The sequence below is a fragment of the Cinclus cinclus genome, chromosome 8 (genome assembly GCF_963662255.1).
Source record: "Cinclus cinclus chromosome 8, bCinCin1.1, whole genome shotgun sequence".
Classification (NCBI taxonomy): domain Eukaryota; kingdom Metazoa; phylum Chordata; class Aves; order Passeriformes; family Cinclidae; genus Cinclus; species Cinclus cinclus.
In genome coordinates this window covers 13842128-13867418 of record NC_085053.1, presented here as the reverse complement: position 1 = coordinate 13867418, position 25291 = coordinate 13842128, and the positions used below count along the sequence as shown (strand labels likewise).

At 39.2% G+C, this 25291-nt stretch overlaps 1 protein-coding gene across 1 annotated transcript in view; it reads right to left on the bottom strand.

The window, feature by feature from the left end:
- The window catches only part of ABCA4 (ATP binding cassette subfamily A member 4), a 62672-nt gene extending 43393 nt beyond the window's left edge, over window positions 1–19279 (bottom strand). Inside the window, exons 1-10 of the mRNA XM_062497801.1 lie at window positions 19214–19279; window positions 16676–16769; window positions 16023–16164; window positions 13809–13948; window positions 10970–11097; window positions 6407–6604; window positions 3757–3846; window positions 3136–3376; window positions 1531–1670; window positions 428–544 (exon numbers count right to left, since the gene is read on the bottom strand). Of these exons, the coding sequence (XP_062353785.1) occupies window positions 428–544; window positions 1531–1670; window positions 3136–3376; window positions 3757–3846; window positions 6407–6604; window positions 10970–11097; window positions 13809–13948; window positions 16023–16164; window positions 16676–16769; window positions 19214–19279 (1356 nt within the window). The remainder of the gene's footprint in view (window positions 1–427; window positions 545–1530; window positions 1671–3135; window positions 3377–3756; window positions 3847–6406; window positions 6605–10969; window positions 11098–13808; window positions 13949–16022; window positions 16165–16675; window positions 16770–19213) is intronic.
- Between the last annotated feature and the right edge of the window lie 6012 nt (window positions 19280–25291).

Here is a 25291-nt window from a genome sequence, read left to right as displayed (position 1 = left end):
ACAGACAGTAATTGCAGCTGATCAAAGTCAAATCTAAATGATGCAGAAATAAGCAATTTCCCAAAACAAATTTCTGTCTGGCCCAGAGAAAGTATGGTCTTACTGCCTTCTTTGCCTATACAGTTGTCTGTTCTTGAAAGACATTTTGGCGAGGCAGGGAAGGAGCAATTGCTGCCTTTATTAAGAAGTCATTAGCCACATTCTTGACTTCCCAGATCTGGGGTTTTGCCACAGGAATTCTGCAATGAATCTATGACTTGCCTTCCAACCAAGCCCAGCAGCCAACAGTCTTAAAGGCCACAACTTCCTTGCTGCAAAGGCTGTGCCTCTGGCCAAACCTTTCAAATGAATTGTCTTCTCCATTAATAAAAATAAGAGATGGTGAAAGGCTGCTCTTACTGAGGATCTTTGATAAGTTACAACATACACGGATCATATTCATTTGCAGGCTGTTTTGGAAGAAGTACCACAGCTGAGGTCCTACTTCCTCCCAAGCTTTGGTCAACAGTTGGAGACGTTCAAGTTCCTCAAAAGTGGAGTTTGCCTGATGAAAAACCAGCAGAAAAGAGTGTTATAAAACTAAGAAGATAGAATTTATGATCCATCCAGGATTTGGTGACAGGGGAACCCCAAGCTTAGACAGCTGTAGTTTTTTTCAAAACTTAACCAACTTGTTCAAATAGCAAAAATTTGAATAGTCATCAGAAAAATAATCTGTAAAATCCAGCCAAAATCAATACCACTTAGAATAAAATTCTGTGGTATATATAATGGAAAAAGCAATTGCACATTAAGCCTAGTTAACTTCAATTCCTTTAAATACTCAGATTTTTGACAGAATTATTTCGTTTTCCCCCTTGACTCTTTCTCTCCATTTAAGAACTAAAAAGAAAGCTGATGATGTGAGTAGATGAGCAGCAGCTCTGTGCCTTGTACAGCTCTCTAGCGTAGTGAATTGCTGGTTATGAGGTGGCCAAAACCTGGGTCATATGCAATCTTGATTTAACTGCTCAGACTAATTTCACCCAACTTCAAGCATTTTGCTGAAGAGTCTAGGGTCCACCCTATTTTAATGAAGTGAAAATTCTTTATGATTTCGAAAGAGAAAATAATAAGTCATGATGTTGCTATTAGTTTGCAATATCTCATTGCTAGTTCTCAATAAGCTTGTCCAAGCCTCAGAGTTGCCCCATTTAAATACTTACTGACACAGAGCTGCTCATGTTCCTACCTCTGTAAAATAAATATTACTATACTTACTAGTGCAAATGTGGAATCATGCCCAAAAAAGCTGCATGGGTGAGCTAGAAAAACCATGCAGCATGGATCAAGATGGGATGAATCAATGAAGACCTGTCTGCTGTTTTTTAAACAGAGTATCTGTCCTTCCTCTGAGGGCCATCAGAACAAATGGAGTTTTGAGAAGAAAATCTGGTTAGGCTGAGGCAATTGGGTGACTGCTTTTCAAAAGATGTTTCTTGAGATGCAACTTTTTAGAAATACACATTTTTGTATTTCAGAACTTCTTACATGTTTTATGATTTCCCGTACAGAAGGTGAATCAGGAGCAAAAAGAATTTTTCCCATCAGCAGGGGCTTCACAGCACTCCAGGCTATTTTGGTTAAAGGATTCGATTCCAAGTTCTGGATCAATGCATTACAAAAGGGTGCTAAAGACAGAAAGAAAGACAGCCTTTATGTAACCCTACTAAAATCCTATCACACATAACATCCTGCAGGGCTTTTTAAGGCAGTACAGACAGTTTGAATCTGAATGAGTTAAAGCACATTCTGCAGTGCAGAAGTACAATGACTGAATGGATAGAAAAGACTATTAAGTAGATATTGGAATTGTAAAATATGCTATGGAAATTGGAAAAGCAAACATAAATAACCATTTGAAAGTTGCTGTTATTTACATGGTATTTCAAATGGAAGAATACGAGACAGCTCAGAACTCACTGATCAGTCTGAACTTTATTTGCTTTTCTCCTAATGACTTAGCTCCTTTGTACTGTAGTTGATACTGACACAAAGCTGATCCTGAGGGCTTAGATGCTGTACTCCAGGACAGCTCAGAACTGGATCTTACAATTTAAAATTAAACATTTTAGTGTAAATATTTTTATCTTCCCCCTGCACTATGAAGTAATTAGTTTACTTGGATAGCATTCAATTAATTTGTTTCCTGGCTGAAGTACTGGGCCTTTTACAGGTCTTTGGAAGTCTCTGACATAAGGAGAGCCAAGTATCAGCACAAACAGTGAAAGGTAGGAGTCTCTGTAAGCAAACTGCTCAACTGTACTTTGTAACCATGCAATCATATCTATGATAGTAGAAGAGACACAGAACTACCAACTATAACATGAGTGGTAGTACAGAAAAAAACTGCTGGTGAGCTCAGTGTAGAGAAAAACTAAATAGCAAACAGAAGGGGACATAATAAAAAGACAAAACAGCAAATGGTAAAATATTGGCTCTCCTTTGCATTATATCCTATGACAACAGGAGGAAATAAATAGTAAGGAAATAAAAGCAACAGAAATTGTTAAATTGAAATATTTTCTATGCAAAATGCAATCATGCTGTAGAACATTACTGCTACAAAACAGACGTACTTTTGCACAGGAAGATAACAGCCATCATTGTATCAAATTTACTATTATTTGAAAGGAGAGATTTCTAAACTCCTGTGTCCCAGGCCAAAAAAATTAAGGGAAGATATAAAGCTATCAAACAAGTTAAGAGAAAATTAAAGTTTAGAAAAATATTTTGGAGAAAAGTAATTCCAAAATGCCACACTGTCTTTTCCTGAACCTTCTTCAGGGGCATCTTGTTCTTCCTGATATCACTAGCATATAATAGAAGATAAAACAGAGGACTGTCTTAATTATGATCATGCCTATATTTATGCCTCCATATTACAAGCAAATGCATATTTCTGTCAGTTGTCAATTCCTGGGTTTCTCTGCTTCTAGCTATGAAATAAGTATGAAGTAAAATAATTTCAACTGACTCTAATTTCCTGAATCAACTGCTTTAAAATGTTATTTATGAAAGCAACATTCTATGCTAGTACTTGTACATAAAGTGCACCTGTCGAGAGTCTCTAATTGGTTTGGTGGAAAAACTTACTGGTTGTATTATCATAAAGATAACCAGATTTCTTCCTGGTTGAGTCAATCCCCAGGAAAGCTTTGTAGTTGTTATCTTCATACCAGTTGAAGGAAAGCACTCTGGATCCACCTCCTTCTGGGTAGCCACAGAAAAGATCCGACAGGGAAGTCACCAAGTGGCCTAAGGATTCTGGTCTTCCATCTTGTACAAATGGCTGCAGAACCCTCAAAAGGTCCTGAACACTTGGCTTCCTGGCCAGCTGCAGTAAAACAAGACTTGGTTAACTGCAGCCCTCAAAGCATGGATCTGCTGAGGTCGCAGTTGTGCCCAAATGGTAAAGTATGAATGCAGTCAGAACCTCATCTTTTCATCTCCTCTGCCCTGACCACAGACACCATTTTCAGTTGTTGTTCTTTCATATCTTTTTCTGAAGAAAAGAATACACTTGAGAATAGCCAATGCTTATGTCCACATTTATTTTGAAAAGAGAGAAGAATGCATTTTTAAGGAATCAGTTCTTCCCCAACAAGTCTATTTTCTTTCTGGTAAAGCAGGTAACTGGAACATAAAAACAACAAAGGAAAACAAGGACTATGAGATATGCAGAAAAGGGATGCAATCTACTATTAGACCACTTACCTTCTGCACTGCTTGGGAGACATTAGACAGCACCCTCCCCCAGGTCTTCAGGTCAGCCCCTGGTGAGTTTCTGTCCAACACAGTGGGAAGCTGTGGATACATAAAAAAAGGAGATGAGCTTCATGACAAGTTATAACAATGAGAAGAAAATCCAAGTGGCATCTCTGTAGCTCCAATTCTATGAGTTATTCAGAACAAGATCTTATAAACCTTTCTTATGGGGCCACAGATCCTGTACCCATGTGCAGACACATAGTAGTCTGTGTAAATGTTCTTCCTAATACAAAGCTGAAACAACCAGAGGCCACTTAAAATATATCTTTGGATTTGTTCTACTAAGCCCACCAAGACAAAAGGTGCAAAAATGGAGGAGGAATGCAGTAACTGGGACATTTGAGAAGCTGCTTCTCACAGAGGTTATTCTTCCAGTGAGATATACAGACTCCTGGTAACTTCCAAATTTTGCTAAGGTTTGATACAGAAGCTCCCACTTGCCATGGAGATAAATAATTTGTAGAACTTTATACTTCAGAGATTTCCTGATTTTGGACAGTCTGGTCCTCACTGTCAAACCTGAGAGAAACCATTACTTTCCCAAGCTCCTGCAGACTGACCAAACTGCCTTTTCAGTTGAAGTGAATATTTGATTTATCAATGACTTCAAAGAAACAGGTGACACCATGCTGTGCTGCCACATACCACTTCATTTGCATCACTGCATCCTTCTCTGACAGCTGTCCAAAGAATCACATATGCACTTGGAGCTGGCACTCTTGAGGCTTTCTCAGGCATTTCTTCTGCTATTACAACAAAATATAACGCTGGACTTATAGATAGCTAGACTGTAATAATTATGAGACAAGCCCTTATAAAGCCTTCCCCAAAAATGCCTATACACCCTGCTGATTGCCTGCCATTGCCTTCAGTCAGTAGGTGGTTAAGAAAGCAGAAGACAGCTGAACTGTGTAGGTACCTGGCAGGGAGTCACAAAGGCAAGAGTTTTTATGGAAAGCAGAGCTTGTAATGCAGGGCTTCAAAATACACTTTTACTTGCCTCCTAAGGGGAACCAGTCTGTGCAAACATTATATAGGGTTCTTGGAGCACCTGTCTTAACCTGGTCTCTTTAAAACTCTGAAGAACATGAATTGTAAACCTGTAAAAAAGCTGGGCAGTACATTGTGAATATTACACGAAGTACATGAAGTCCTCAAATACTGAAAATCTGTCTTAGAAATACTGCAGTATTAATTCTCTGCCACTTCCAGCAAGTATAAGATATATGAAAACATAAGACAATATGTTTTTAGGAATGGAAAACAGTGGCTCTCAGAAGCTGACCATAAATCCTTATCAGGGTTGGTAAATCACATGGGCATAATGACTGACTATCAATGCTACAATAATCAAACTGTGTTTTTCTGGTGTGTCAAAACAGCTCCTGGCATACTCTGTTCCCAGTTCTGGGAAACTCAGAGATGAACAAAATCCATATTAAATTAATCACAGTGCTACACTGCTGTGGCAGAAGAGTCCAATCAATATTTCCTATGCAACTTGAGGAGTTTTTCATATATCCTGCCTGCTCCTATAAAGCAAACTGACAGTGTGATGGTTTCATGACATTACATTACAAGGTGAAAAACAGCAAATTAAATTCAGTGTTGAAAAATGCCAAGCATGACCATAGGGAAAACAAACATTAAAGATATATACACAGTGATGGACACTTAGGTTTGCTATAATGACGAAAGAGACCTTGGAGCCTTTTTTAATAGTTCTCTGAAAGCACCACTGCACTGTGCAGAATATAAATGAAATACTAGAAAAATATGCCATTTTGTATTTATTTGATATCATTTGTATTTCATTATGTATTTCAAAGTGATAATATTAACCTTGGTTTATGCATATATATATATATAAAGTGGCATAATATCTCCATAGTAAACCAAGGCTGAAGAAGTGGTCAATTTATAGCAAGGTCGCAGTAGAAGCAGGAACATGAAGAAGGGCAAAGAAAATTAAGAGAGGTAAGGAAAAGCTTCTATAGAAAGAGTGATGAAAGCCAGAACAACTTCCTAGTTTGGTTGGTTTGAGTTTTTGTAAAACGGCTCATATGGCTCTGCCAGCTCAGGCTGCATCATGACTTTGACTGCAGTATAAAATTCTGTCATGCTGGACAGAGCAAAGACAGAATGGGGTGTATTAGATATTTTCAGAATCCTCAGGAAGGTCCTTGTAGGTTTTGCCACACAGACTAGAAAGACCAGATAATATTTCAACACACACTTTGATTTAAAAACTGCATTTGAATAATTCAGTTCTGCTGTACTGTGAATTTCATCTGTTTCATCCCAAAACATACTCAAAATTACCTGGTGTCCTGCTGGTGGTAGGTTAACAATCACACATCCATAACCATACATTTGCAGGGGTAAATAAACTAAGACCACATGGAAAATTGGTCATTAATTAAAAAAAAAAAATCTTGAAGGGCAATGAAATATAAGCAAAAAACCCCCCAACCAACAACAACAACAACAACAACAACAAAACAAAACACAAAAAAACAAAAACAAAAAACAAAACAAAACAAAAAACAACAACCCCAAACAACCACGAGGTGGGGTTAACTGTGTTAATACATACCAGCTGAAATAGCTTAAAGAAATCAACATTTGCATACAAGGCATCTTCTACTCTTTGAAGACTGTCCTGGGACAGGGCACACATGGCCTTGTGTACAGAAGGAAGACCTCTTCGGCTGCTGAAGATAATAAAGCGGTCCAGGAGCATCTCGCTGCAAGCAATGTCCTTCAGAGTCAAGTTAGGGACACCATAGGCAAACTGCAACCAAAACCAGTATTTCACTTACTATTATGAAACTTGCATACTGCTCAGGAACTATTTAAAACTTATTGAAAGTGGACAGTTTGATCTCAGCCCCTGCAAATATTTTAATGAATGGCAGAGAGATGTGGTCAGCTGAAGCATCAACCCTTGAATCACCTTCACTTGATCTCATGCTAGATCACCTTGCCTTCAGACGTATTTTCCCTCTTCTCATTAGCCAGTTTTCCTTTCATTGCAAAAGTCCCTGTGAATCATCTTCCCTTCCTCGCTGTCATCTAAGTACACCTGAAGCCATGCCACTCATCCTTCTGGCTAAGGAGGGAGAGTTGCAGCTTGCTTGAAATTATTTTCCAAGGACCAAATGATGGTACTACATCACTCTACCTTTTGTGTTCAGGTAAGTTATATTTTTGCTGTTACTTGGTATAAGAAAAAAAAAAAAGCTCAATATCTCTGATTCTCAAGCTTGATTCCCCTCAGCATTCTATTTCAGTTATGACTATTCCACTACAATGCTTCCCACAGCCATTGTTCACTGTCACTCTGCACAGGAACACAGCCAGGATTTACAAAGCCATTTTACATTAAATCACACCTATTTACTGATCATCACTTCTAACATAAACATGAAACAGAAAAAGCACAAATTTTTATCTTTAGTGTTTGACTAATGGGAACGGATTAGTTTATAGTTAAACCAACATAAATTCACAATAACTCTATAGAAATCAGTAGATTTACATAGGATTTACATTGTTGCTACAGAATGCTCTTTTTAGTCTAATTATAACATACAGAATATATGGAAATATAATAAAAAGTATCCCTGGAAATTGCTTATAAGATAATGTTTCCATCCTCTGTCCATCTCCTTTCACACTGCAAATTTAAGGAAAACAGCTCAGAACACTGTGATGACTGTAAATGTCTATTGTGTTTGACATGGACACAGACTTTCAGACACGCAAGAACTAGGCGCTGACACAATATCATTAGACTAAATGAATTTAATAAGCTGCAACAGAAAGAAATCTACCCTAAAAAAGAATTTCCTTTAGAAAAATAATCTGCTGAGTATTCCAGTCTTTAAGACATATGGATTGAAAAAACACACCACACCTATACCAGGTCAGACACAGGTGCATATATATTTCTTATCTAAGCAAATCAGGAAATTCATTATTATCAACATTTTATATGTGCCAGTCTCCTACAGCTAGCAGCTTAGACTTGTTTGGTGGAACATGTAAAGAGAATATTTAAAACCACAAAAGAATGAGAAAAAAAATTATTTAGTTGCTTTAGAGAGTGGATTCAAAGTAGACTGAGGAGTTATTCATTAAATGCTTAATCTGTCAGAAGCTATTAACCAAAGTGCAAGTGTGGCTCTGGAAAGTCAGCATCCAGAATGCAAAAGGCAGAGGCAGAGAGGTCTAGAATAACACTGGATTTTTATCTGCCATGACTGCCCTGAGTTTCAGCTTATGGAGCTGCAGATGACCAAAAAAAGAAAGGCCTCTGAATTACACACAGATTCTATTTTGGAATTATGATGCAAAAAAGGGATGTGAATTTCTAGAACTATCTGAGAGGTCATACCATCACTACAGCTGTACTGATATACAATACACAAGTTAGACAGTGTGGAGAGAGGCAGAATGCAAAAGAAGGAATTTAACTGATAGATCCAGACTGTCTTGCAAAAAACCTCCAGAACCACACAGATCTGCCCTCCCTCAAATTGGAACATTTGAATTGGAATTAAGTTAGTTTGTGTCGGTGAAATAATTTGTATATTTGGTCGGTCACTTGTGTCCTGGGGATATGTGTGGTAAGAACAGCATTTTTTAGCCATACACGCCTCATTTGGCATGGTCCTCCTCAGGCAGTGTCAACTGCAATGAACCGGGCTGCACAGGGAGGCAGCCTGGGAACCCTGATTTGACTTGTGAAATGAGGAAACACTGATATTAACATCACTGAGAAGGCTAAACACAGGAAGAAAAAAAAAAAAAGAGTTGTTATTTACAAACTGTAACTGCATTTCAATAATGTTCATGAGCAGATGGGATTTGCAAAACATCAAACCTCTGCCCTTCCAATTTTTCTGGCAGGTTACGCAGCTGCCAATCTTTCCTGAACTTCTTATTGTGTTTTAACATCAGTTTCTTATCTTTATCTTAGAATGACTCAAAAAAAGCAGGCCCTCAGAGGGAAACTGCAATACATTTTTTTTTTTAAATCAATGTTGTCACTGTTTGGCCAAAGCTGGCAAGAATGAAGTCCAAATTATTTTTTCAGCTAGTTGGCTGTTTGATCAGGTTTAGCTTTCAGCTCTGTGTGTCATTTCCTGACTCCCAGGCAGCTCAGACCTAGATCTCCAGCCAGCTGTTGGCAACAGTCAGGCTTTTGTAAACAAGTAGCTTTCAGGTTGATCAGCTCTGTGCCATCAGCAGCAGGGGGAAGGGGTGTACAGAAATATGCAGGCTAACAGAGGGCAGAGCAGCATGAAGAGCTGGAGATGAACTATCATGTTTGAGGATTAAGACAACCATAGATCTAGGGTCAAGTCATGGCTCTGAAACTTCCACCTCAACCATGCGTAAGTCCAATCCAAGCAACTTGCTTATCAAGAAGGGCTATTGGAATGAAGCAAATTTTCTCCCACAGAAAATGCTGTGTTCAATTCCTACTGAAAATAATTCTCTTGTTGTATCTTTAAAATTATGAGATTGGTTTTTCTGCATAATTTTCACCTGAAAGAAGTATTCACAACACTTTCTTTCCTCATAGCTGTAAATCAGCTCTGGTAAGATGATCCTGTATCCCTGTAATTACTGCTAACGAGGAAACTGCATAGAGGACACCAAAAGTGGTATTTAACACCAGATCTCCTCCAGCTTCCTCTAACCAATGTTCAATTTCTTTAATTTCTGGCATAAAGAGAACTACATCTCTTTCTACATCAGCACAGATAATAGAGCAGAAAGATACCACCCAGCAGGTTTCAATCTTTTTTTTTTTTGTGGTAGTGTTGAAAACTCCAGTCCTGAATACACTCTCAAGCAGAATTTTTAGCAGGAGATTAATGAATACCACTGGGGAGCTAATAGAATCTAACATAGCAGGACTCAGTTCTCCTGACACAGCAGACCTCTGGTGTAGAAGAGGTTAGGGATGAATAGGGAAAGAGAAATCCAGCAGCATGTCTGTATATATTCTCCTTGTCACAAGCAGCAAGGAAGCAAATTTTCAACATCTCAGCTGACATGGAAGTGTGAAAACATGTAGGATGTATCAATTGACACTGATTTTGGTATGATCTTGTGGTATTGCTTCATGATAAAGTGAGGAGAGGGGAGGGCTTCCTCACATACCAATCAAGAATACAGCAGATAAGTAATTTGGCCACTGGTCACATCAGCTGGAACCTTTGATGCACAAAAGGAACTGCATGAAAGGTCATCATTGCCCTCCCCTCTTTCTGCCCACACACAGTTTCAGTATTTCTCCAATACTGAAACTGCCACTATTTTATGTGGCAGTGAAACAGAGGAATTGTGTCTTTCAGCCTCAGTTATTCACCTGCTTCCACCCACACTAATGCAGTGTAGAAATTGTTCCAGAATTCCAATTCAGCAACATTCATTCATTCATTCATTCATTCATTCATTCATTCATTCATTCATTCATTCATTCATTCATTCATTCATATAGCATTCCTCACAGAGCTCCCAGCCACCATGCAGAAGCACAGACAGCCTGGACTTGGTCAAACATAGTTCCCTGCTTAGCTGCTTCAGGAGGGATTTGACCTGCACTTTTCACTCTGAATTTTCTGAGTAGATCTATTATTCAATCAGAATCTGAGAAAGTGGGTCTGCTTCTCCACTTCCACCTATTCATGTGAGACAATACTAAAAAGCCACCATGCTAACATTAGGGCAGAGAATTTTAATTATAAACTAAGAACCTCCAACAGTCCTTCTCTCATCAGAACTGTTATCTCAAAAGGATGCACAGCTTCATTATGCTTTTAAGTCAAGTCTTCAGTCATGGGGATTGATGAAGTACTTGCCAGTACTGTTTCTTGATGCTCATTATTTGGGTGTAACAACAGGATTTTGCTGTTTATTTAATAATTTATTAATATTTAATGCACACTCAAAATGTTTTTAAAAGACAAACCAAACATCTCTTCCTTTAGATTCACAAAAAACAAAGAGAGAAATTGTAAAAATGACCCATAAGGCATCAGTTATTCTGGGCCCAAGGCCTCCAGTGAGGCTACTTTGCACATACAATGAGGAGATTCTTTCCTCACAGATAACAACTTGGTAACTGTTAAACTCTACCCACCTGTTCAGGGCGCACTTGAGCATTAATAAGCTGGTAAACAACAAAATCTGTGAGGCCAACATTTTCTAGCAAGAAGGAAGTGAGGGTCTCCCCATCTTTCAAAATGTCTAGAATTCGTATTCCTCTTCCTGGATGAAAAAGGAATGCACAGATCAGTGAGATACCAAACAAAGGAAGTTAAAGAACAACTCATATCCTGGCTAAAACCTGCAAAAAAAAAAAAGTGCTTTGGCTCTTATATCTAGTCATGACTAACTTGGGCTAAAATTATTTTTGAAATTCAAAATAATTTTAAATCTTTGTTGGGAAATGATAATCAGAAAATGCTGAGTGTTCTGCCTCTGCATATCTGATGTCTCAAAGATGTTTCAAACTAGGACTACAGCAATGGACACATTGAAAGCAGCCCCAATTGCATTTGAAAGCGTCTGATTTTTTTCTGATGAAATTATTTATTTTAAATGTTCAGATTCAAGTACGCTACTATTGTTAGTGTCCTTTCTTCTGAGACTTGTGTAAATAACTTTAGACAACACTTTAAATTTACACTAATTTATCACTTGCTGTCAATCAATTTTAGTTAGTTAACCTTCTTCTCTTGCATTGCAAAAGTGACCCTTGAAAAATCTCCCATGAGAAAAACTCAATTTCTTTGGAGAAGCATAAACTGTAGTATATATTTCATATTAAACTAAATTAACAACTACTCTTCAGGCAAACCATTGAGACCACCCACTGTAAAATTAGACACAAGTAAGAGCCCACCCAATTTCCCTGATACTGTCTGTAACAATACTCAAAATACTGCTGCTCCTAAAGTCAAACAGTTCCAGTCTTTAAAAACTTGTCTCTGTCACAGATCTTATCAGTGAGAACTCTGCTTCAACATGGTACAAGAAAAAACCTTGGAAACTTAATGCTGCTCATGTTCATCAAATATTTATTATAACTTTATTAAATTATACCTTTATTAAAGGTACCTTGCACAGCATGCACAGACTTTGGTAAAGAATGCTTGAATAGCTCTAATTCTTCTAGTCTTTAGAACAGGCAATTGAAACTGGCAGGAGCTGTGTGTACCCTACTGACACAGGGAATGTAACTTTAGACATTTCTAATAAACATGCACTCCATTCTGTGAGCTGAGTCTTATCAGAGTTTGCCAACTAACTTCCACAATTCCATCTGCACTAAGCATATTCTGGCCTGAGGCTACAGGGCCTGAGAACTTCTTCAATTGTTTCTCCATTTATTTATTCAAGCAGTAACACTGAAAACAATAGCAGGGGTCTGTGCTTCATATTCTAACTGATGCCTTTCCTGGCATCAGGGCAGTGTGGAGGAAAAAGCACGGCACAAGAACACAGCACTGACACTTTTGATGAGATAAGGGAGACTGGGACAAGGAAGGAGGACTCAAGAGGTAGGTCTGATTTCAGGAATCAGTAGAAGGGGCAATCACAACTCCGACATGTGCAAATTTTTCCATGCTTAACTTTGCAGTTATTCTATTAAGATGTTACTTACAAGCAATAGTAGTAAGCTATAAGCACAGACAAATAAATAGCCAATCTTTCAGTAACTTTTTCTGTGTGAAGGAAGATGGTAATTCATATTTTATTAGTTAAACTTCAGAACTGACTTTTTTTTACCATCTTTCATACAATAGGAAATGCCAAACTTCTATTTTTTTAAAGTAAAACACATTTAAAATCCCCACGGATTCTGAAGGAGCATTAACATTATATGTCACAGGACTGGCAGGAATGTTCTCTGTATTTCATGAGTAAAGTTGATATTGGATGCAAAGGCAACTTCCTAAACCATGGGGTGTGGTCCCCTAGCAATATATAGCAAACCTATGGCATGACATGCTTTTCCTCACCTCTAAATAGTCAGGTTTGATTTCAGGGTACAAACAACAGCTCAGATTATACTCAACTTCTTGTTTACATTCTGGGACATTTGGCTGTCTCACTGTTATTTACATGGAGATAATCCTTTTTTTACTTCTAGTTATAAACCTCTGATAGGATAGTGGGCCATGTGTATCAGATGGTTTATACACATCCTATTAAAAATATATGGAGAGTGACTAATTTTAATAAGAATGCTATTCCTGTGACAAAGTATTTGAGAATGGGACAGATCAATTCACAAAGCCAGACCATTTTTATACCTTTAGTTTTAGGAGTACCTTTTCAAATTCTGTACTTTGAACTTAAGTCAAAAAAATTTATAATCATTCCCTATTTCCTCCAGGACTGTGTTCTGAGCTTGGCAAGTTGCTTTTAATAGAAGTTAATGCAAATAATTTGTGTTTTGCAATTTGTAACTGTTCAATGTTTCTCTTTCTAAACACATTATGCAGAGTTTCCTTCTTCATTGTTTCAAACCTGTTTTAGCTAAGATTGTGACAAAGTACCAAAGTACCTCTAAGCACTTCTCTGGGTTATGCTCCTGGCATATATTCAGACATCTTCCTAATTTTCCATTCCTCTGCATCTTTCAGTGACACTTTCTCACTGATTCTGCTTTTACTGTAATAACAATTAATGGCATTTCTTCAGCCACGTTTTACCTTGTGTGGGGATATACCCATGCTTTTGCAGTTTTGTCTACTGTTATTTAAGGAAGATGGCTGTAGAACAGAGGTGACTGCCTCTCTCCTTTCCCTTAAATGACAGGTGTTTATCACTGGACAGATTTTAACTTACCCTGACAGTAAGCAGAGTAACATGTGAAATACATTATAGTGTTGCCAGCCTCCAAAGTAACTACTAGTCAGCTCTCAGAAGGAAAAATTAAATAGTCTAAAGGATATAGACACAACAATTACCTGCAATTCTTTCAGGATTAGTTCTCATTGTTTCCATAAATTGAGTCATAATGATCAGTTCTTCCCAGATTCTTCCAAGGTCACGGACTTCAGGGGCTTCCAGTAAAAGCTCCTGAGCATCTTTATATACCCTTGCAAGGCTGAAAGGAGAAATAACCAAGAAACAATAATTTAAGAGTGATGACTCATGAGAACCTTTCAAGTACAAAAGATCCAAAACAAACAAACAAACCGAGAGGGAAAGGAGAGGAGAGGAGAGGAGAGGAGAGGAGAGGAGAGGAGAGGAGAGGAGAGGAGAGGAGAGGAGAGGAGAGGAGAGGAGAGGAGAGGAGAGGAGAGGAGAGGAGAGGAGAGGAGAGGAGAGGAGAGGAGAGGAGAGGAGAGGAGAGGAGAGGAGAGGAGAGGAGAGGAGAGGAGAGGAGAGGAGAGGAGAGGAGAGGAGAGGAGAGGAGAGGAGAGGAGAGGAGTTGACTCTTCATTAGGGATGAGGAAAAATAACAAAAGTTATTTTGTCCTCAGTTTCAGGTAGTCTGGGGCTCAGTGAGATTTGAAAGTCCACAGAAATCTTAAGAGGGTTACTGGTGTTGCAGAAGGTTGGCCATTCATACATTTTTTTCATTAGCCATGCTGGTCTTTCTGGGGACACAGGACCTTCCCCAGACAACTTGTATCTCACAGTTACAGTGCAAATCTGCCCTGGCTCTAGCCCAGGCCCAGCTCCAGCAGTTGAATGGGGCACTCTGGGCACATGCTCAGCCTAGCAAGTGACATGGAATCATTCACAAACAGAAGTATCCTTCCCCTCACACATCAGTCCCCTCCATTTTGTTAGGTCCCTTCAGAATATTTCTTCTAGGAGGAGCAGGAAAACACAAGTAAAAATAGTCACAGGCAGCTGTTCAACTACTGCTTCTGGGTTAGAACATGCAGATCAAGCAAGGATGCAACCAGATCCTGTGTTTATGAAAAAGCATAAACAATTCTTACTATCAGGTAAGGCCATTACACTTCTTTAATAGTATTATATTTTTCCATGCATGCAGTGGTATATCTCAGTCCACATGACTCATTTTAGCTTACAGGAAATAACAAACAGGAAGGACCAAATTCTTTCAGAAAACACAATGCATTTACTTCTGCTGTAGTGAAGTGAATTTACTGGGACTGGCAAAGTGACAGTTTGCTCTCTAACAAGAAACCTAGAAAAGCTAGAATGTACAGAACCCTCTAGCTTCACTGTGTATTTGACTGTACCCCACCAAAAAAGTTCAGCTAACTATTTAAAATCCTGTTCACTAGGAACAAAAGGCCAAATAGTAAGTTAAGTCCATGTTAGAGACTTTCACACAGGGGATTCAATGGCCTTCACATCATTAGCTCATGAATTTTAATCATTGGATGCTCCAAAGTGGACTTTGCAATAGAGAGATTTGGAGTATTTTTTATATTTAGGCTGACAGGGTTTTCTTCACTCTAAGGGTCCTTGTCTGCTATACTTTCTTTCATGATGCAGCTGTAACAAACAATGCAATAAAATACTCCAACAGCCCTTTTTTCAGTGGTCTGGAATAGTCTGGAAATCTCCCATTCTCCTATTTTGCAAAGAGGCTAGTACCTGAAGGTTATGTGCTGATTAAAGTCTCACACGTATATAGCCAAATCAGATGCTACATAAGAAGTGGCATTGCAGGTTCTTATTTGCTGCCACTTCAACAGAGCTCTCATTCAGAAGGGACAACTCTAGTGATGAGAAAAGAAGGCTTAGGGATTCCATGCTCTTTTATCAAAAAGACTTGTCCCAAGACATTCAGTAAGCAGGTTCTTACAGATTTTAGTAAGTGAATATGTGCTCCCTAGAGACTTGCTCTGAAGTCTCTCTCTAAAGGCCCAAACCTACCATCATGAGCTCTGTTTCAACTTTGCTGACCATTGTTAGCATGAAACCGAAGTGCTAGAACTGAAAATTTTTGTCTTCCATTGTTTGCATGCTGGTGTATTATTATCTTCCTTTTTCATTCACACCACAGAACAATTCTTTAAAATATTCCTTGTTGTGGTGAGAGATCTTTCTAAGCAAGGTGAGGATACTCCAGCCTTTCCCCCTGTATCATTCATGCCCATGAATGCCCAACAAGTGGCCAGAGCAAGCTATTAGCAGTTCCCTAGCAGGCCTGTATTGCTGCAACCCAGTCTCACACATACAGATCTGCTTACATGGAATTTTTGTAGTTGGACACCACACCTGGACCCTCTCCGTCGGTTGGGCTGCGGAAACAGGGATTGTTCATGTTACAGAAGATGCCATGTAACCATGGCAGTGTTCCTGCTGATGGCATTGCCTTGTTTGGGAAGTGACCTAGAGTATCAAAACACAAAATATGAATTGTTAGGTGTCTTTTCTAATGCAGTCTTTGTGAATATAAATAGCATGATGAGTTGGCTCTCTACAAAAAGAATGTGATAGGAATCATGTATAGGTTTATCTTTTACTGAGAAAAAAGAAGTCACCAATATAAGCAGTATGGCTATTTTCAACAGAAATTAATTCTGAGTAATGTGACGGGCTTTTTAAATAGGTAGTGAGGTATTACTTTCTCAGTACCAGAAATCCAAAACTGGATAGCATCTTGGGACCCTAGGTAAGTCTGACCAGAAAGTATCTCACAGGAAAACTAGACTTTTTTTTATATCCTCACTGATAAGTCTAACACTACATGGCTACAAATAGCTAAGCTACTCGAACTGAAGTCTGTTCTTTCACCACTGGACAGTAACAGTACACAAGCAGGTCCCAATACTTCTGTCGGAGAACATGTGGCCATTACCTACAAGAAGTCAGATCATGATAACATCTTAAACATTCTTACATTCATGCTGGCGATACAGTGGATTAGCTTTCCTCAGCCAGACAAGTGCAAGAAACAATAACAGAGGCCATACAAGTTCCACTAGAAAACGAAGCTGGAAAAAAGGAAAAAAGGAAATTAAAAATAAATGTTACAAATAGACCACCATAGAGTCACTAGGTGGCTAAAGAGATGAGACCTCTTTTCACAGCAGAAAAGCCCAGTGCAGCACATGCCTATGGCTGTCCTTTGCCTGTTTCACCATTTGAAAAAGATACCCAAAAGAGGATATAATCAGAATGCCATAAGCACCACCATTAACTCAGTGCTCAGTGGCTTCTCCACCTCTTTTAAAGAAATATCTAAGCATTCTGACTGAGGTAAAAACAAGGCAGCAGGTAGTGCATGACTCTACAACAAGGATTAGATAAAAGAGACAAAAGTTTTTTTTTTTAAATCCACACTTTGACAGAGCTCATTAGCATGTTGTCAGTACACTGTGCTTATCCGAAGGTAAAAGACTTCAGCATAAGCTTTATGTACTTTGACCTTTTTGTTTTACTTTTTGTCATCATTCATTTCAATGTTATTAATTTCCTAATACCTGTAGAAACGTATGCATTAAGATCAAACATCTTATTCAATAACACAGAGGACCCCATCAAAGGCTACTTTATTGCCCAGACCTTTCAATACGCTTAGAACAGTCACCAAGTCCCATGTCATGTCAGAAAATCAAGGGCACTGATTTACCACAGAGCAACATCCTGCCTGGTTTTCAGTCTGTTTCCTCCACTCTTGTGTTTCAGTTTGTTTTAGTGCCTCTGTGTGTTTTGGCAGAGCTTTGAAACTACAATCCTTTGATCCTGTAACACAGGCCTTGGGCTCTGAGGAACAGCAATGTGATTTTTGTGTCCAGACACATGGCACTTTTCTGCACCCCCTGTAACAGCCAGGACAGAATACCTTCAGAACCAGGGTTGTAGCACATGCACAGGGAAGCCGTCCTTGTTTCTTTACATTTGCTCCCTCCTTCCCAACCAGATACCAAATATGCAATAATAATGCACATAGAAGCAGAGCCAAAGACAAGATGGGTTACACGTGAATGTTGTTTTGGGCAAAAGGCACTCCACAGCATAATTAAGAACAGTTTTTGAGCTGCCCTGTTCTCCCACTGTAATTTTGCCTAATATCTTTAGTTAAGCACAACACATTCTTACATCAAAAGGGTAGAAAGCTTTACACCAGGCAAAAATTTGCAATTTCATATTTTTTCTCTTAAGTGTTTCCGTTTTAAACAGGACAATAAAAAAATCCACCCACCACCACCTAGGATGTTATGCATGCCTGATCTTTTTAAAAGCAGACAAAATCTTACCAGCAGCAAAGGGCAAATTGCACAATTATTAGAGAGGGAAACCTGCCCTGTTAGGCACAGCTCAGAATACGGTGTTATAGACCCTTCCCAGCAGGGTCCACAAGGTCTGATCAACATCCATTGCCATCCATTTGGTAAACCATTTGGAACAAGCACTAAACACTCATAAACTCAGAGGAGCAAGAACTGGCAAGACTCCTTGGCCCATCTTTGCTGTAGAGTTAATTTGTGTTAATGTTCAGATGTTGATTCTTTCTTCATCCCCAGGAAATACAAAATCCTCAGACTTGAATTTGGTAGTTCCTTTCTGTCCGAGTTAACTGGTCTGGAAAAGATTGAAGTCTGGAGCCCGAGGGAAGCTTTCTTTCAAACTGGTACACAATGTGTTGAGTGGTTAGGACGGACCAGTGCTGTCAGACCTCTCTGAGCCTTTCCTGTGGACCTTATCCAGATGACACAAAGGTCTCTCAGAATTCACAGGAAGTATCAAAAAAGCAGCCCATAAGCCTTCAGAACCACATGATCAATAGCCAGAAATCCCAGCAAATGCACAGAGAAATATAATATTCAGAGAGAGCTATAATGGAGCAAGCACAGTGATAAGACCATATAAATGTGAGAAGCTTAAATTGTCTGTGGATCAGTTGTTGACTCTGCAACAAAGTCCTGCCCTAGGATGAAATATCATATGATCTAAGAGGATTTGAAAGTACTTAAAATACATCTGGCTTTTGCTTTACTTATGTCATTCAGCCATACTAAAAAAGATACAATCTGTGTTAACTGTAAAGTCCTAATTAGAATCACATCTAAGAGCAGCTGAGTGTGAAGAGCAAATCTAAAATTAGGAATTAAACCTTCCTGAGCTGAATGGTGCTTATGATGTTTCCTAACAACAGATTTTTATTATGTGAAAATATCTAAATATTACTACCCACAGCTCTTCTGGTACACAATATCATTTGTCAAAGAAAATCCCAACACAGCTATTCTATGTTTGGTCTGTAAAGAGCAGCTTCGCAAACTGCACCAGACAAGATGCCAGACAACAGGCCCCTACAAAGATCACATGTGATTCTTCAAGGCACTTGAGAGTTTTACATGCTGATAAATGTACCAGTCACTTAATCCAACGGAGTGCATGTTTCAAACCTGAAATCCCAAGGCTAATACTTTACCTTTTGTCTTTTCCGAAGGATCCAGTTCTTCCAGAGTAGAAGTCTGACTTGCCTAAAGAATTTCATTCTTCTGCATCAAGACTTCTGGTTAACCTGTAGCAAAGGATGCATTGCCATTTCTCAGCTGACAGCAAAGACAGACCTTAGAGCAAAATAACAGCTTTCTGCTCTTATTTTAAGGTTATGTTATCACAGAGATCAGTTCCTCTCATTGTCTGCACCATTTAATTTTGCACTTGATACAGAATCATGCATGAAAAATTGTGAGTTTCCTTTGTTTGGAGGCTACATTTATCAGCACCAGAAAACAGCAGAGAGGAAGAACATCACTTTCGAATAAAAAAGTCATGAACATTGAATCCGGCTATTAACTTGGACTTGAATGTAATGAAGGCAGTTGCATTATTTATCACAATAAATCTGCGTTTTTAAAGTATTTTTTTTCCAAGAAAAGATGGATTTACTACTAGACATTAGTTTATATAAAACTGTTTAGCTATTATTATACAGTTAGGTTTACCATTCAGACATGATAAATGTATACTGATTAGGAGAGTCTGAAATGGATTTTATAAAAGCAAATCTATTCTGTTGCCACTTCCTTAAAAAATACAGGATCTCCTATTTTATGTTTTTATAATCAGCAACTCCCATTACATTTTAGTAGATATACCACAGAATTTAAACCATTGCATGCTCTGTTTTTCAGGTTCATGATTCATAATCACCAGGAATTTTTACCTTCAAAAGAAAAAAGGAAATTTGACATTTAAATCCAAATATCAGATAAATGGGTCTGTTAAAAAATAGACGAGTCATTTAAATTTGCTACCTGCATCAACTTTCTACTTTATTGCTGCTTTACAGGATTTAAATTATTGAAGAGTAGTTTCTTTATGAATGATCAGTAGCTGGGAGAGCACTGAAAAGGAAAAGGAAGTGAGATATTGGAAAGCACACTCTGATTATAACAATGGTGAAGCAGTAGAATTGATTTTATGGGAAGACTGGGGGGGCTTCCAGTGCAGATTGCTCAAACCTCTACAAAAACTTACATAGGTAAAACCACTCATGGATTAGATAATTTTTTTTAAGTCTCACTTTTCACTACTCATCTTGAATTTTGTTCCTAGAAATTACATTAATTGAAAGAGATTTTGTCTGATTTTAAGAGACACGGTTTGGAAAACAAGTCACGATATTTTGGTCTAATGAGTCAACAAGGCAGTAGTGAAAAACATCAGATAAGAGATTTGATTTGATTTGAAATTATAAAATCATTTCAGGTCCATATTTTATGAACTACAAAGGAATTTCAGCCTCAAGGGAAGAGGGAGCCAGCACTAGGGAAGGGTTGGCATCTGCTGTGACTAACCCTGGTAGAAAGGGACCCTAAAGACTGTGCAATCTCTTCTGATATACCAGGAATCAAAATGATTTAAGCAGGATATTTAAGGCCAAACACTAAGAATTGGCTATGCTGCTTAGCAACAGCTCTGCATAAAGAAAGAACACCCATGCAAAACCAAACTTGGAGCATTTTCCATATTTTGGAGATCAATAGTTTCATGCTATTTTCAGTGTCCCTCTATCAACTCTAACTGCTTAAATTACAGAGCAAGAAGTACGACTAGCTATAAAAAGCTACTACTGTTGTGAAGAGTAAATGGACTAACACTTGTTTGAAGAAACACACTTTGGGGTGTGACTCTCACTTTAAGTTGCCAACAATAAGCAGTCAGGCAGCTTTCTAACAGTTTTGTGTAGCCCAGGGCTTTGAATCTGGTGCTACTCTGAAAAATGAACCCTACTGCTGAACAAATGAGGAAGAGAGAGTTTTGCACTCCAAGTCCTCTTGCCTTCCTCTAAACCCCAGATGGATGCTGCAATCTTTCTGTGACAGCTGTGAAAGGCAATTCAAGCTTTCATATCAAGGCCATACAATCTGTAGTCTGCTGATGGCCTGGCCTCTTCTCTTCCTCCTGATGGTTCTTTACTGAGCCACTGTCTCACTTTGGGATAAAATTAAGAGCTTCTGTCTCAATGAGAGATTCCACAGTACTACAGAGAGTCCTAGCTATTGGTTCTAAGTATCTTGCCATGCATGAAATACCTGCACCACTCTTGAACCAGCAGTAGCTGTACAACAAGTAGCTAGAAAATCTATCATGCAAGGCCATAAATAGGATGATGACTACCAGAAAAAATGGCTGCTAGTATTTGCTTTGAAAAATCTATTTTTCTGAGACTAAAAGTATAAGCAGTAAAGAAGCCAAACCCAGTAAAACTTGGTGGAGAAAAAAGGGCAGTAATTCAGGTTATACAGATTGTGCTTGCTATGTAATCTTCAAGATTTTTTTACATTGAACCCTGCCAGTTTTATTTGTTCATAGTGACAGGGAGCCATTGCTTATAAGAGAAGTAATTCAATGACAGACAACCCAATTAATATGCATAAAGGGACAAAAAAATGCTCAAATGCTCTCCAAGAAAGTGACCACTAGATTGATTACCAAGGTTAACACTGTGGTACATGAGTCAGAATTTAAAAGCACTTAACTATTAAAGTCAGGGCATTAATGCATGAAGTTCAATCAACATACAAAAGTTCAATAAAGTTTCTACACTGCTCATCAGACACACTTTAGGATCACCTCTAATTTCAGGATGAACAATTTGTTTTCCCCAGACTGGTTTGTTTATAAAACCTTCATTAGCAGCTAAACCAAAAGAACCTTGCTTTCCTAAATAGAACAGCTTCAGGGATGAGAGTTAACCTTATACTGCTTTAAAATCTAAATTAGACAGGTGAAGATGAGGCAAAATTGTAGGAAAAGAACTTATATAATGCAGTCAGAAGACACCAGACAGATAAACCTCAGATAAACCTCAGATAGCAGCACAAAATAAATAAAGAATAATTAATTTTCAGTCCTGAAATATCCTTTCCTATCTGGGCATTACTCAAACTAACAGATTTGTGTGGTTAAGATTCAAGCTTTACTACTTTAAGTAGAGCAAAACCCTATAATAAAAAAGCACAGTAGAACCATGATAAAGAGTGGTACCTAGCAGTAATGTGTGGAGAACTCCACTTGGACTGAGGAGGTACATGAACTTCTGGAATGATTAGTCATGGTGGAGATCTATCTTTACAGGCAGCGCTCTGCTCATAAAATCAGTGGCGCCTTGGACTGCTGCAATCAGAAAGAGAACAGGCACAGAAAGAAATTCAATTTCCACAAAAAAGAAGTCAATTTACATAGATAACAACACTCTCCAAAAATCAGAAAAAGACCACTACACTTATGAACAGAGTATACACTGAATTCCCTATTGATTTTCATCTGTATAGGGCATCTAAAACAGCAGTGCAGCAGAACCTCCCAGCAGTGCTCATGCTGGGCAATGACTCTGTATAAGCAATATCACAGTGTCCCTGTGATTGCTTTTCCAAGTAGAAGCTGAACAACAATTCAGCCCTCATGATCCAAAAAAAAAAATAAAAAAAAATTAAAAGCATGTGGCAATGCTTGACTTTCTCTTTCCCCTTCACAGGGCTTTGGGGACACCTTTGAAAATCCTCCACTAAACTGCTTCACTGAATTGAACACTCTCTATATCTCCCCCCCAAGCCCACTGCAGCTCTGACAGCAGAGCACTGCACCCTGCTTCTTTCTCAGCACCATGGCAGGGCCTTCCAGCCCCCGCACACAGGTGCTACCTAAACCACCCACTTAAGCCTGGCTTCTGGCACAAAGGACAACAAAGCATAGGATCAGGCCTGGGCTGAAAGGTGAGCCAGCAGGGAAGAAGACCAGCCTTGGCTGAACAGGGCACTTTCACTGGAAGTCAGGGGAAAATAGAGTTTATGACCTTTGGAAGAAGAGGCAGCCAACTCAGGAACAGTGCAATGACGTTGTTAGGTCATGTAGAGAGAAAATTAGAATGGCAAAAGCTCAGCTAGAACTCAAACTGACAACCACTGTGAAAAATAATAAAAAGTGTTTTTATAAATGCATTAACAACAAAAAGAGAGCCAAAGGAAACCTCCATCCTTTATTGCACAAAGAGGGAAACATTATAATCAAGAAGGAGACAAAAGGCCTTGATATTTAATGCCTTCCTTGTCTGAGTCTTCAGCACAAAGATGGGCTATCCCCAGGGCAACCAGTCCCAAGCTCGTAGACAGGGATGGGGAGCAGAAAACCTCCCCCACAATCTATCAGGAGGTAGTTAGTGACCAGCTGTGCCACTTGGACACAAGTCTATGAAGCAGGATGGGATCCACTCAGGAGTACTGAAGGAACTGGCAAAAGAGCTCGCCAAGCCTCCCTCCACCATTTGTAATCTGTCCTGGTAAACCAGGGAGGTCCCAGATGACTGGAGATGGCCAGTGTGACAACCATCTGCCAGATGGTCACAACAATCACAGGCAGTATTACAGACTGGGGGAAGAGTGTCTGGAGAGCTGCCCAGTGGGAAAAAGCCTGGGAGTGCTGGAAAACAGCTGCTGAACGTGAGCCAGCGTGTGCCCAGGTGGCCAAGAAGTGCAGTGGCATCCTGGCCAGTATCAGGAATGGTGTGGCCAGCAGGAGCAGGGCAGGGATTGTGCCCCTGGACTGGTGAGGCACCACCTGGAGTGCTGTGTCCAGCTGTGGACCCATCTCCTCAGGGAGACACTGAGGGGCTGGAGCAAGCCTGGAGAAGGGCAGTGGAGCTGGGGAAGGGTCTGGAGACTGAGTCCTGTGAGGAGCAGCTGAGGGAGCTGGGGTTTAGTCTGGAGAGGAGAAGGCTCAGGGCAGAATTTACCATTGTCTACAACTGCCTGCAGGGAGGGTTCAGCAAGGTGGGAGTTGGCCTCTTCTCCCAGGCAGACAGTGACAGGAGGAGGGCATGGCCTCAAGCTGTGCCAGGGAAGGTTCAGGTTGGACATCAGGAGGAATATTTTCACTGAAATTGCTACTCAGGGAAGTGGTGGAGTCAGTGTCCCTTCGAAGTATTCAAGAAATGACTGGACATGGCACTAATGCTATGGTTTAGTTGATGTGGTGTTTTTGCTTAAAGGCTGGACCCAATCTTGGAAGTCCTTTCTAGCCTTAATATTCTATTCTATGATTCTATGGCAACCTCCTCTTTTACAAGTGGCTTTGATCTAATTTCTGTTGAGCATATGTTCATATCACAGGTAAGACCCAGCCTGCTTCAATCTAGACAGAGAAACAAAGATTCATAAAGCCACAGATAGAAGCTAACTTGTACTAATAGCAGGGCGAAGCAGAGAAACCAGCACTGCTGCTGCTTCTCAGCTGCAGACTGTTCAAGCCCTACCATAATGTGTGAGGCAAACAGTGAATTTTATCCAGCAAGCAAGCAAGCATTTTTCCTCTAAAATCCTAAGGTAAGTTATTTTAAGAAAATGGATCTCTTTTTGCTGTCCACATGTTTGCAGAGACAGCTCTAACAGATTAAACTAAGCTCTCCTAATTAGATTTTTTACATCACAATTGGATGATGGTAGGGGATATTTTGCTTTCTGTGGTCACCACATCTGCTGCTCCTGTGACCCATTTCTGATTTTTAGCTTTACAAAGGATCTTCAGAAGTAAACAGAGAAAGCTTATTCAGGGCTTTACATGGGAAGGTAAAATACAGTTCAGCTTTTGAAGCACACTGCACAATTTCACTGTAGCTCTACCCACAGTCATCACTATGACTTAGCTATTTCTTAAAGATCCATAGTTTGTTGCCAGCAACAACAAAACATGAGACATTGAACTTATGTATCAGAACATAAAGAAAGCAATAAGTGGAAATAGACGTTTGGTGACAGTTCTTGCATTACGCCTACAGTAGCTATCTCATAATATAAAAGTTTCCTGAGTGTGTTTCTTGAGCACCCACATGCAACACATGGGGTCACAGGGAATGTGTGTTGTGATATCCCCTTACCTCATACACATAAGCCATGGTTTTAACAGCTGTTTTAGATATCAGAATTTTGTTTTCTTATTTCCAGGCTTATTCCTGGCTTTTGACTAAAAAGTCAAGTCTGATTAAATGCTATTTGTCCAGCAA